Source organism: Xenopus laevis, chromosome 2L, assembly GCF_017654675.1.
Source record: "Xenopus laevis strain J_2021 chromosome 2L, Xenopus_laevis_v10.1, whole genome shotgun sequence".
Lineage (NCBI taxonomy): Eukaryota > Metazoa > Chordata > Amphibia > Anura > Pipidae > Xenopus > Xenopus laevis.
In genome coordinates, this window is record NC_054373.1 from 42,336,516 (window position 1) to 42,350,659 (window position 14,144).

The 14,144-nt window shown below is 37.2% G+C and overlaps 1 protein-coding gene across 2 annotated transcripts in view; it reads right to left on the reverse strand.

The window, feature by feature from the left end:
• The window catches only part of limk1.L (LIM domain kinase 1 L homeolog), a 45,403-nt gene that overhangs the window by 22,967 nt on the left and 8,292 nt on the right, over positions 1 to 14,144 (reverse strand). Inside the window, exon 1 of one of the 2 annotated variants that reach the window (XM_041580880.1) lies at positions 5,681 to 5,732. In XM_041580880.1, coding sequence (XP_041436814.1) covers positions 5,681 to 5,712 — 32 coding nt within the window. In that variant the 5' untranslated portion in view covers positions 5,713 to 5,732. 2 annotated transcript variants of the gene reach the window in all.

Below are 14,144 nucleotides of genomic sequence, written 5' to 3' on the forward strand. Positions count from 1 at the left end.
TGGAGGGCACCAAACATCTTTTATACACATGTAATTCAGCACTTGCTTAGGCTAACTTGCACACCAGTGTTTTCAAAAATGCCCTCAAAAGATAATTGCAGAGAACCCTCCTCTCAGCCCTTCCCCCACCCAAGGTGCAATTAAATTCAGGACACGCACTACTTAATATAGATTCCTTTTCCTAAAGCCTTCTAATTATGGTAACACTTGGCTGAAACCAAGAAAAAGCTCACAAAAACACAAAACAGTAGCGGCCTCCAAAAAAACAGCAGATATAGACAATTAATAAAGAACAAACAAATTTCTTTCCCCGGTGAATTTGGGTTTTGTTCTTTAAACCGCTGGAAACATTGTTTTTGAGTAAAGTGGTGTAAATAATCTGATACTGCAATTAAAATGTTTCAGTTTATTTTTTATTTCAGGCTAAGGGTCCTTATACATATGGCATTTCTGGAAGAATTCCTGTGCAGTACAACATGTAGGGGTTAAAGGGGTAGTTCACCTTTAAGTCAACTTTTAGTATGTTATAAAATGGCCAGTTCCAGTCAACTTTTCAATTACTCTTCATTATTTTTTTTTTTTTATTTATTTGCCTTTTTCATCTGATTCTTTCCAGCTTTCAAATGACCCACCTATAAAACGAAAGCTTTGTAAGGCTACAAATGTATTGTTATTGCTACTTTTTATTACTCATCTTTATATTCAGGCCTTCTCCTATTCATATTCCGGTCTCGTGTTCAAATCAATGCATGGTTGCTAGGGGAATTTGGGCTCTGGCAACCAGATTGCTGAAATTGCAAACTGGAGAGCTGCTGAATAAAAATCTAAACCACAAATAATAAAAAATCTAATAGTCTCAGAATATCACTCATACTTAACATGCCCTACATAACTCAAAGGTGAACAACCCATTTAATGGAACCCATTATTTTCCAAGCAGGTTGTACTGACAGGGTCAAATTTAACCACTGAATGGAGGTGGGACACAACATGCAGTCATCACCACAGTCATGTGAGTAAAACCTACCAGTAAATCCTGTACAGTGGTATGCACCCTGAAATACATGTAAGACGCTAAATCCACTTCAATGAATTCTCCCCCCAGTTCTGGACTGCTGTCCACAGGGTCCTATAAATAGCTGTAAGGTGTCTGGTTTTGTCTGTTCTAAAATCGAATTCTAGTTAAAAGTACCTACAATGGGCTGGTGCCTCAAAAGAATAAGAAAAACATGCAGCAATGGTAACATCAGTTTTTCACTTTTTTCCCCATCAAATTCCATGAAATCTTGTTTTTCAAGATTGAACCCACCTGTATTTGCACACATACCACACATTTTTGCTTTTCAAGACTGAACTACCTATGAGTACTTACACACACATACACTCCCCAGATATACAAACTCTAGGACATGGGTGTCTGGATCAGCAACATGGGATCTATTTTTATGCTGTTAGCCTGAATAGAAATATTCATGACACCATAAAATGTAATTCGACCTTTTGTCAATTAACCATGTTATCACAATTAAAATCTCTCAGCAAGTTGTCTTGCTATCTCCATTATTTGCCTACTTCTTCTAGAAATTACATTCGGTTTTTGAGGTTGACTTTGGAGTATTCTCTAGAGATTGAACTTGGAATAGGTTTACTTCCAGGGTCACTTTACCCCAATCTATGGTGCAACTCTGTCCCTTGGATGTCCACAACAACTTGTGTAAGGTCCATAGAAGCTGAAAATCCCACCTTTCCTCTGGGGCTGTATATCTCAATTAGTGTTATACTAACTGTGACTTGACTTATACTATATATATATATACTATATATATAAGGGGTGGTTCACCTTTAAGCTAACTTTTAAAGGAACAGTAACACCACAAAATGAAAGCGTTTTAAAGTAATAAACATATAATATACTGTTAGCATGCACTGGTAAAAGCTGTGTGATGTTTCAGAAAGACTAGTATAGTTTATATAAACAAGCTGCTGTGTAGAAATGGTGGCAGCCATTCAAGCTGGAATAAGGAGAAAAGGCACAGGTTACATAACAGATAGGCCATGTCCAATACAATGGTATTTTATTTATCTGCTATGTACACTTTTTTCCAGCCTGAATGGTTGCCTCCATGGCTACACATCAGCTTTTTTTTTTTTTTTTATATAAACTATAATAGTCTTTCTGAAGCAAACACACCAGTTTTACCAGTGCAGAGCAAAACCACATTATATTTAAATTACTTAGATACACTTTCAGTTTTTGGTGTTACTGTTCCATTAATATGTTAAACATAGTTTTTTAATTATCTGCCTTTTTCTTTCTTTCCAGCTTTTAAAAGGGGATCATTGACCCCCACTGAAAAGCTAAATAACTTTTAAATAACAAAAAATGAAAACCAATTGCAAATTGTCTCAAAATACCACTCTCTACATCATACCAAAAGTTAAAAGTTAATTGAAAAGCCTGCCTTTTTTTACTCTTTTTCTGTAATTTATGGAGTTTTCCCCTGATGAAGACCACTTATGTGGTCGAGACGCATTATTGGGCCAAAGCTAATATGTAAGTGTTTTTTTGATGAAATACATTTTTGCCTTTTTAGAATTGGGTGTGCAATCCTTATACTTTATATTTGATCTATGTTCAAGGAGGCTATATTTGGGCGGTCTCCATGGGATGAGCACCCCACAATATCTTTAAAAGTCAATTGAAAGGCACAGGGCTGCAAGATGTCTGTCTCAGCAATTCATTTTAGGGTTAGTCCACATGAGGAGATTTGGGGAGATTTTGTCGCCTGGTGACTAATTGCCTCTTCTTCTGGGCGACAATCTCCCCGAACTGCCTTCGTTTTCAGAAGTCGCCCAAAGTTTCCTCGTGAGGCAACTTTGGGCGACTTCGGAAAACAAAGCATTGCGTGTGCTTTAGCACAAGCTACTTTTCATTATAGGATGGGAAGACACGCAGAGGCAGTTCGGGGAGTTTGTCGCCCAGAAGAAGACACAATTAGTCCCAGGCGACTAAATCTCCCCGAATTTCCTTGTGTGGATTAACCCTAAATGTAACTTTTGTGCCCCATGTTCCATCTTTATAGCAAGTACATTCAGCAACTATTGGCAACAATCAGGCCCACTTTTCAAGTAAATGTGACTGTTGACAGCACAGTCTGCTTATGAAGGAACTGTTTCTGGCATAATTGACATACATTATCCAAGCAGATCAGTAACTCTATGGGAAATAGCATTGTGTTATTTTGGAGCTTTCTGAATAACTTGTCTTATACCTTTACAGGATTGTAAAAGTCTGTTAATAAACAAAGCAAAAAAGACATATGCTATACATTTGTTTACAGGCTATGGGCCAGATTCAACTCAACGAGAAAAGGGTTTATCACGAGATTCAATTTAAGATGCAATTCAATTTAGAAAAACTTATCTCAATGTTTTATCACGTGAAAACTCTATTGAAGTCTATGGGGGAAAACCTGAATTTGAAGAAAAGTTTTTTCTCCTTAAATTTAATCTCGTCAAGAACTTTTCACGTGATAAACCATGAGATAACTTTTTCTCACTGAATTGAATCTGGCCCCTATATATGAAAACCCACAGTGTTTTTTCCTTATGAACAGAATAGAATAAACATCCTTTACCAGAAGTTAGTACAGGTATGGGATCCTGTAAAAAGATTTCCTTTTTCTCTGTAATAATAAAACAGTACTTGTTCCAAACTAAGATATAATTAATCCTTATTGGAAGCAAAACTAGCCTATTGGGCTTATTTAATGTTTATATTAAACATTTACATGAAACATTTTCTAGTAGACTTAAAGTATGACGATCCAAATTACAGAAAGCTCCATTATATGGAAACCCCAGGTCCTGAGCATTCTGGATAAGGTCCCATACCTGTACATCTTTATAATAAAATAATTCCTAATTCTGGTTGTAGAGTTTCTCCTTTAAAAAGATGCCAGAAACATACACTAATGTCTATTCGCTAGACACCAGTTTTAATAATATAGGACTGGGGATTTTTCAAGCCCCCAAAGTGTGGTTTTGCTCTCAGTTCTTGAAACTTACTTCTATGTTTGTTTAGTTCAAAAAACAACTGGTTAGGCTAGGTGAAAACATTTTTTTTTTTAATTAATACTTTTTGTTATAAAATAATAGGAACAAATCCAAACATACAGAAAGAACAAGAAAACATGGGATTGAAAGTAAATAAAGCTGGCCAAAGACGCAAAGATCCGATCGTACGAATCGAGGATTCGTACGGTTTGCAGACCGTGTATGGAGTGTCCCGACATTTTTCGTCCGGCGGAGATCGGTCTTTTGGTCGATCGGACAGGCTAGAAAATTTCTGTCGGCTGCCGATAATATCTTTGAGTGTATTGCCGATCATATGTCTGTCACTCACTAGCTTTGTCAGACATAACTATCGTACGATTGCTGTCAGGGGCAGAACATCGGCTGATCTGTTCTTTTACAACTTTATTTGATCGGAATGGTAAGATTTTGATCTTAATGTTTAGTGGCAGGTTGGGAGATGGGAAAGTCTGATCTTTGTGTCTGTGGCCAGCTTAAGGAATAGAGCACTGCCCTGGTCTCCCATAAAGGAACCATCAGCTTGTCGAAATAGATATTACAGAAATGCTAAGTTGCCAATGAAAGCCATGCTTCCCACAAAAAATTTAATTATCAGTGCAACCTCAGGTAAAGCACCTATGATTATGGGATGAATCATTCTGGTATGGGGGGGGGATTTCATTGGCACCCCCAACCATTTGTTCCTAAACCTAGTGTGAGTGTGCAATGAGGCTGTGACCACAAAATTCATATAGACAAATACAAGAGGTCCTCTTATAATGGAGAGTAATAATATAATGGATCCAGAGGACCTCTTATATTTGTCTTTATGAATTTTGTGATCACAGCCTCACAGATAGTGCCCAAATAGTGCCCCAGGTCTGCAAGGCAGAATAACTACCCACTAAGCCAAGGGGTTAAATGAGATTTAGTGCAAATTCAAGCACAATGTGTTAAAAAAGAGCTCGATATAGATATGCTGCATTTTCTGCTTGCTCCGCAGTGTGCTGTTTTAACATGCACTGACTGCATTTATCCATGGGATGCTGAGTAGGCACTGCTCGTCCCTGGGTATCTGCGGAAGGCACTTTCTGTGGTGCACTGCACTAATAGTTTGGCACATGTTCATAGGCACTATGGATCAGATTGCAACCCCTCAGCTAGTGACAGCTAAGCACTGTTATTCATCAGCTCTATAAATTACATTTTCATTGGGTAATATTTTATAGACTTTTTCTTTTGGATAGTAGTTTCACCTTTAAACTTGCATCTTTCACTCAGCTAATTTGGGTGCGTATATTCTTTACTACCCATATTTTCCACTGTCCCAGGGAAATCGAAGAATTGCAAAGGCATGGAAACTTTTGCACACAGGTCAACGTAAGTTACATATTCTCTCCTTCACATTGGAGCAACATGCATTAGAATTTAAGTACTTTGGGGCAGCATGCTCATTACAATTGTGTATTGAAACTCCTAGTACTTATAGATTTAGTCTCACTGTTTAATATAAAATGGTACCACTTCCAGCAGAGTATCAGATATGCATGATATCAAGCAAGAAAATATTGTTGCAAGTGGCATAGAAATGACTTTATTTACTTACTGCCTTTTCCCAGCCTGCTGTTTCTGCTCCATTTTCCCACAGCTGTCTGACCTCTCAGACTATCTGCTTTGCTTCCCCAGCCCACCCTTCTGAGTAATATAGAAGAACAGGAAGCTCTTAGCTCACAGCTGTCCCGCTAACACAATCATCGGCTCATGCTGAGCTTCCGCATACTCGATTACGAACACACAATACTCTAAAGTACCTCACTCTGCTCTCTAGCTGATAGATTGTAAGCTCCTATAAGCGAATCCCTTGGACAAGTTGTTGCATATATTGTTATGATAGTCTAAACCGTGCTAACAACTATAACCAAAGATTGCTGAGTCCTTGGGTCAGCCAAGTCTCCTAGGCACCCATGTGGCCATAGCCTACAGGCTATGATACTTTTAAATAGGGTGATCATAATGCTTGTAATCTTCCAAAGTCACATCAATGTCAGCAATTGAATTATGCACTAGTCATAAAGAATATCACATTACTCAAAAGGCTGGTTGGTGCCCAAACTTGGCACTGTAGCTCAGAAGATGTAGCAGATCATTTGAATGCCAGTGGAGAAAGTAACAAACTGATAGTGATTTATTCACTCCTTCATGCTCTCCTGCTATAATCGAGCTCTATCAGTAGCTAAACAACTGCACTTCTCTTCTTTAATCTCTTTGCTATCCTCTAAACCACAACGGTTTTGCTATATTTAACTACATTACTATAACTGCTCAAGACCGTGCTCATTTCTTTAAGGGCAAAATTGACCACATTAGACTCAGCATATTATTTGTTGACAATCTCAAATAAACCTGCAGTAGCCAATACACTCTACACTCTTTCACCCCTGCAACATTAGAGGAAGTTAGCAAACTTCTGGTCTATTTTAACATCACAATCTGCTCCCTTCCTTACACCCAATTTATGATACACTCAGCCCTGTACTTACCCTCCTTTCACTTTCTGCTGGTACTTTTCGATCTTTATAAAAACAAACATACTCTCTTCCCCTTCCATCACTTTATCCCATTTCCAACTGCAAGACTTCTCTCTGGCTTCTGTCTGTCTCTGAAACTCTCTGCCTCAAACTGTCAGACTCTCCCCTTCTATCCAAACGCTCCTTAAAGACCGATCTGTTTATGAAAGCATATTTATTGTTTCTTGATTGATCAGACACCAGTGCATTATAAATCACCAATTTGTTTTCATATTCGTTACGCATCAAACATACCCTAACCATTTAATTTGTAAGCCCTTGCACCATCTGATTACATTTTTTACTCTGTAAACCTTGTTTGTTTACATGTAAGACCACTTTTTTGTTATGAAATAAACGGGTAAAAAAAGATAAGTAATAAAAAGTAACAATAGCGATAAAAGTGTAGCCTCACAGAGCAATAGTTTTTGGCTGCTGGGGTCAGTGACCTCCATTTGAAAGCTAGAAAGAGTTAGAAGGCAAATAATTAAAAAACTATAATGAAAAAATAATGAAAACCAATTGCAAAGTTGCTAGGAATAGACAATTTTATAACATACTAAAAGTTAACCACCTTTTTATGTAAATACTGCATAACTTACTGGTGCTATATACATTGAAGATAATTCGTTCATCTTCCCATTTCATGCTACACTGTTTATCTGGTATCTGCTAAATAATCATGAGCCTTTTTGCTCTATTCAGCTTCAATGGCTGCCCCTATGGCTTCACAACAGTTTATTATATAAACTATAATAATGGCTTTGAACCAGTGCAGGATAACAGTAAATTATATTTAAATGCATATAAAATACTTTCATTTTCTGGCTCTAATGGTTCTTCACATTTGCTATGTAGAGCAGAGGAACTACCCATATTCCTTCCCTATGATCAACCATCAGTGTTTCATGATCAGGTGTCTAAGCCTTAAAGGCATCATAAGACAAGCAAACCCATACTATTGATAGCTCTGGGATACTGGAATGAAAGAGTCATTGCTGGCATACAACAAGTTCATGTATACAAGAAGAGTTTTCTATTTATAAAGTAGAATCTATTTAGAACATTAATAGATGTCAGGAAGGACTTGACAGAGCAGCAGATGAAGACAGCAGGAAGGAAGAAACACTTTCTAAAATTGATGATTTGGAGCCTGGCACTTATGTCTCCCGAATACCAGATTCATTGTTACTGAATTACAGTAGAACCTCAATTTTACATTTTCCAGAACTAGTGTCATTTCTTGCAGTCCCACACAGGCAAACTGTTTATATGTATCAGATTTTTTGGGTTTCCTTAAATTTAATCTGTTTTGACATGGTCACCTAACAAGGGTAAAATCAGGGTTCTACTGTACCTACAGTTTCAAAGCATTTTCCAAACTTATTATGTGAGAAAAAATTGTGGTCCACGTGCCCTCATTAAAATGACATACTGTACACATAAGGCTAGCGGCACACCTGGCAGATAATTCACTTTTGTCTGCATGGATTTTTAAAAGTAAATCATCTGCCCCATGTTCCCCTAGCCTACGGCCAATTGGTCTAATATTGTATAATAATCAGCCTGTGTGCAGGAGTTTACACAATCTTTCCTTGAAAACACATTCTATGCAGATCTAAAACAGTGAAATTATGAGTTAAAATTTCACCTGCGATTTTCAGCAAGCCAAGTTTTAGAGCTGTATGACATTAGCCTAACCCAAGTTGCTGTTGATAGCTTCTCTGGCAACTAGTTTATAGGCAAATACACTGAGTGTGCTGTCAGTTCATATTATGAATAAAATACCCCTTATTGTGAAATATATAGTGGATAATGTACCCCCTACTGTAATTTATAGATATTATTAGACACAGAGAAGTTATGCGACTATATAAAAGCATATATATATATATATATATATATATATATATATATATATATATATATATATATATATATATATATATATATATATATACAAACACACATCACAGTGGCAGAAACTTCAACTAGAACAATCAGCTATCAAAGACTAGAACTACCAACAGTTCAGAAAACATCTCTATGTGCATTTATAAACAGATGGAAGAATCAATAGTTACCATTGTATCCTGTACATTTTTTACAAATGATATGCTTCTGAAGAGTTTTTAAAGTGAATTCATGCTATTAAGCAACTTTGGAAGCATTGAGTTGGAAGCAATTCACTTATCTAAAATTACATATCCAACAGTAGTACTGGAAGGATGAATTAAATGGAAAAGGGAAGTCCTGCTTAAAATAAACCTCCTGCTCTGAATACTATCTGGTATTAACTGTTTAAACAGCAGTGGTTTTCACTAGAATGGGAGTGCGAATTGCCTGGCAGGTTTACATGTACCCTGGAAAGGTGTCTGAACCACCAAAAGTCAAAAGCTGTCACAATATAACAAAGAAATGGATCTCACTGACATGTATTTTTTATGGCTCTAACTTTTTTTACTTTAAAAGTTGCCAGTCAATTTACTAAAAGGAACACAAAGATATTTTTTCAAGCTACAGGACATGGGAGGCGATCACGTAATTCAGGAGATAGAATGCTGCTGCTTCCTGGAAAGACCAGTGAATTATTTAGTAAGTATAACATATACTGGCATCTAAAGTTGCTGACAACAAATGCACTAGTTTTGCACTAGCGATAGAACTGGCTTGTTGGACAAGCTCCATCAACACCTGAAAATGGTGCCATTTATGGTTTATGTGACAGCCTTGAAAATGGTGATTCCAAATGGGAAGAGAAGGAAGACCAATGCAAACATTTACTGGTTGCTGGTGCTTTTTGGAAGAGAATTCCTGTCACTGAACACCAGCAAATCTGATGAAACGTAAGCTTTTCACACTAAACAAACCCACAGCAACAAGCTTGCTTTTACTAGGTAAGTGCAGTTAGAATAATGAACACTTAATTGACCGATGTTGGTTACAGTACTGGGGTAAATTTTATATAACTCATCATAATACATGTGTTACTTTACTGTCCTTGTGACATAGCAAAAACGTAGCAAATAAGCATGTTAAAACTTTTCAGGCTGTTATAATATTGTAAATTTCCTAACTTGTAGCCCTGAAACGCCCAGTCAGAAGATATTTTTCAATCCCATTATAGTTAGTCAATCTCCAACAGGAGAGAAACTGCCAACTTTATTTAGCTTTCATAACCATTTTCTTATAAGAGAAGATGTGTGAGACTGTTTTGAAAACTCTGATATTTTGTGTATGCAGGAAAGAATTAATAAAAATGATTTACCGGTACATTTATTTTTTTCCTGTTCTGTAAGGGGTTGTTCACCTTTGAATTAACTTTTAGTATGATGTAGGTGAGTTGTATTCTTAGACAATTTGTAATTGGTTTACATTTTTTATTTGTGGATTTTGAGTTATTTAGTTTTCTATGCAGCAGCTCTTCACTTTGCAATTTCAGCAATCTGGTTGCAAGGCCCAAATTCCCCTAGCAACCATGCATTGATTTGAACAAGAGACTGGAATAGGAGAGGGCCTGAATAGAAAGATGAGTAATAAAAAGTAGCAGTAACAATAAACGTGTAGCCTTACAGAGCATTTGTTTTTTAGATGGGGTCAGTGACCCCCATTTGAAAACTGGAAAGAGTCAAAAGAGGAAGGAAAATAATTGAAAAACTATAAAAAAAGGCCATTTTAAAAGTTAACATACTAAAAGTTAACTCAAAGGTGAATCACCCCTTTAAAAACATACTGCCACATGTCATTCTGCAGTGTGGCTATTACTTATCATAAGAATCTGTCCACGTGTGGTTTGTCACTTTGGGGTCTGCTGATGACCTCCAATCTTTTGCATTAAGTCTTAACAACCAGCGATGGTTTGAGTGACAGACTTAAAGTCGACTAGGAGAGACAAAAAAAATAGGGGGAAAAGTAATAAATGGTTTTCTATTTGTCTAGTAACCCATCGCAGCCATTTGGCAGGTAACATTAAACATCATTAAGACCTTTCAGTTGGTTACCCTAATAGCCAGGCCCGGATTTCTAATTGGACAACACCTAAGCCAGTGGGTCCTATCGCTCGCCCCCTTGCGAGTGTGTGCACATGCGGTGGTTAGCAATGGAGCACTGGGGATTACGAGCTGCGAGTCCCCAGTGCTCATGAAAAATATAGATTGTGGCTGGGCAGCATGCCACCACTAAAATCTTGCCCCTTGGTCTGGGCCTTTGCTAATAGCATCAGAATTAGATTGATTTCTGGTTGAAAGTCATTACTCTGACCTAACATATAGGGGCATATTTATTAAAGGGTGAAATTGAGAATTTGGAGTCATTTCACCAACATCACTAGTTTACTAAAAGGAGAATGCAACAAGTTTTGGAAAATAAGCTGTGTTGGTGCCAGTTCTCATTTTGTGGGGCAGTAATTCACATATTTTCCCTAGGTGAAATTTCTGCAGTGAATATCAGAGCCAGAACTAGGGGTATGCAGAAGAGACACGTGTCTGGAGTGCAAAAAGTGGGTTGTGGTGTGCCACTCACAAGCTTCTGCCTGGCTGCCCATAGTTTTAATCTGTACCCATGGCTTGCTCACCTGGCAGGACTACCAGTGGCAGGCATGAGAGTGCTTTACTGCAACAAGTTTTGGAAAATAAATTGTGTTGGTGCCAGTTCTCGTTGTGTTGGCAGCAGTTCTCGTTGTGTTGGCAGCAATTTTTTCCCCAGGTGAAAAATGTAAAGAATTAGGAGCTGATTCTACCAACCAAGCAATATGCAATAATTATTGCTGCCTGGTGCAAATGAAAAGATAGCACCTCCGTTATTATTAACCTGTGTCTATTCAGCTACTATGTGGCTCGTCAGTATGCTCTGGCAGGGCTCCCATTCCTTGACTTGCCCACAGTCCGTAGAATTGGCATGTGGATCCTGTATTATATTTGTAGGTACAGAAACCGCAGGATCTAAAATGCTGAATTGTCTGTGTATTTCTGTTTAAAGGAAAACTATACCCCCCAAACAATGTAGGTCTCTATTAAAAGATACTGAGTAAAACAGCTCATGTGTAAAACCCTGCTTCATGTAAATGAACCATTATCATAATAATATACTTTTTTAGTAGTATGTGCCATTGGGTAATCATAAATAGAAAATTGCCATTTTAAAAAATAAGGGCCGCCCCCTGAGATCGTAAGATTCACTGTGCACACATACAAACCACATGTAAGGTCACATGAGCCAATTAACATACAGAGTTCTGCCTTTTGCTTCAACACTTCTTCCTGTTACAGTTAGTGTTGTAGTGTTTCTGGTCAGGTGATCTCTGAGGCAGCACAGAGACCATCACGAAATGGTGGCTCAAGGCAAGAGATGTAAAAGGGCAATATATATGTAAATATATATTCCAGTTTGGTAAGATTCTTTAATATGTCATTCAATTTGATATAAACTATCTGTTGCTTAAGTATTCATTTTGGGGGTATAGTTTTCCTTTAATATGAAGCTGTCAGGGAACCCCTGCACCCTTGAGATTTGCAAGAACAAAATAACCGGCAGTTATTGCTGGTTCGTAATCCAACTCCTTATTGATTAATGGCTTCAAATATTATTGTGCGTGTAAGTGACTTTATTCGATTATATTTCTCTGTTTTGCTAGGGAAAGCAATGTATATTTAGAGGATGAGACTGCCTGAACTGCATAGCAGCAGTTTACAAACTTAAAGGGATACTGTCATGGGAAAAGATGTTTTTTTTCAAAAAGCATCAGTTAATAGTGCTGCTCCAGCAGACTTCTGCACTGAAATCCTTTTTTCAAAAGACCAAACAGATTTTTTTTATATTTAATTTTGTCAGTTTTCCAGGTGCCCCCAGTCATGTGGCTTGTGCTCTGATAAACTTCAGTCACTTTTTACTGCTGCACTGCAAGTTGGAGTGATTTCATGCCCCCCCCCAGCAGCCCATCAGCAGAACAATGGGAAGGTAACCAAATAGCAGCTCCTTGGTAAATACAAGAACAACACTCAATAGTAAAAATCCATCTCCCATTGCGACCCTATTCAGTTACATTGAGAAGGAGAAACAATAGCATGTCAGAAAGCAGTTCCAAATTGCAGCACTGGTTCTTTCTGAAAGCACATTACCAGGCAAAATGACCTGAGATAGCTGCCTACACACCAATATTACAACTAAAAAAATACACTTGTTGGCTTAGGAATGAAATTTTACATGGTACAGTGAATTATTTGCAGTGTTAGTGTAATTTAGAAATAAAAACTACATCCATTTAATATGAAAATAATATTCAGATACAATCAGGCCCTGAAACAGTATACTCCAGCCTGTTATCCAAACATACCTGAAGCAATCAGAGTGCCAGTCCAATGCCAAGGCCTGCAAATAGCACCCATCATAAATACTTTGTCCACAACTGGCACACAACGGCAACACATTGCCTAGGAAATAAACAAACAAAGAAAACACTTTAATAATGAGACAGATACAGTAATAGTTGAATAAAACTGCAAGGACAGAGGAATATCTAGTTCAATGCCTCTTTCCAAATTTTGGTTTCACTTGGCTGTTCAAACTATTACAGCTGTTTATATCTAAAAATGGCTACCTCCAACAAACATTACACAAATAACCTGATATGTAAATATTCTCTAGGCCAAAAGGCAAGGAACATTTTGTATAAACAGTCAGTCCAAGAATGTCATTGAACACACAAGGTCATAGGTTGAGATTAGAGGGCATAATGTTTCAGCTTCAGCAAATGAAATAAATGCATTGACATATGTATAAATTGATCAATCTTACACTTAAAGGGGTTGTTCGCCTTTAAAGTAACTTTTAGTATAATGTAGAGATTGATATTCTGAGATAATCTGCAATTGTTTTTTTTTATTATTTGTGTTTTTGAGTTATTTAGCTTTATATTCAGCAGCTCTCCAATTTGCAATTTCTGGTTGCTAGGGTCCAAATTACCCTAGTAACCATGCACTTATTTGAATAAGAGACTGGAACATGAATAGGAGAGGGCCTGAATAGAAAGAGGAGTAATAAAAAGTTGCAATACCAATAAATGTGTAGCCTTAGAGCATTTGTGTTTTATATGGAGTCAGCAACCCTGATTTAAAAAGCTGGAAAGGGTAAAAAGAAAAATGCAAATAATTCAGTAACTATAAAAAAGTAAAAAATAAAGGCCAATTGAAAAGATGCTTAGAATTAGTTATTCTATAATGTATAGCAGGTTTTGGCTACAGTCACCCAACACTGTTTAAAAATAATGGTGCAAAACATCCCCTTTTATGCCCAGCACACGCACAGGATCAGTTTTGACTATCCTCCTAACCAAAACCATTATGGGGTATGCTACAACCATTTTCATGGGACCTGTTATCCAGAATTCTTGGGACCTGTAGAACAGCCCTTTCCCTAATTTAGATCTTCATACCTCAAGAAAATCATTTACGGTAAACTTTAAATAAACCCAATAGGATTGTTTTGCCTCCAAAAAGGATTAATTAT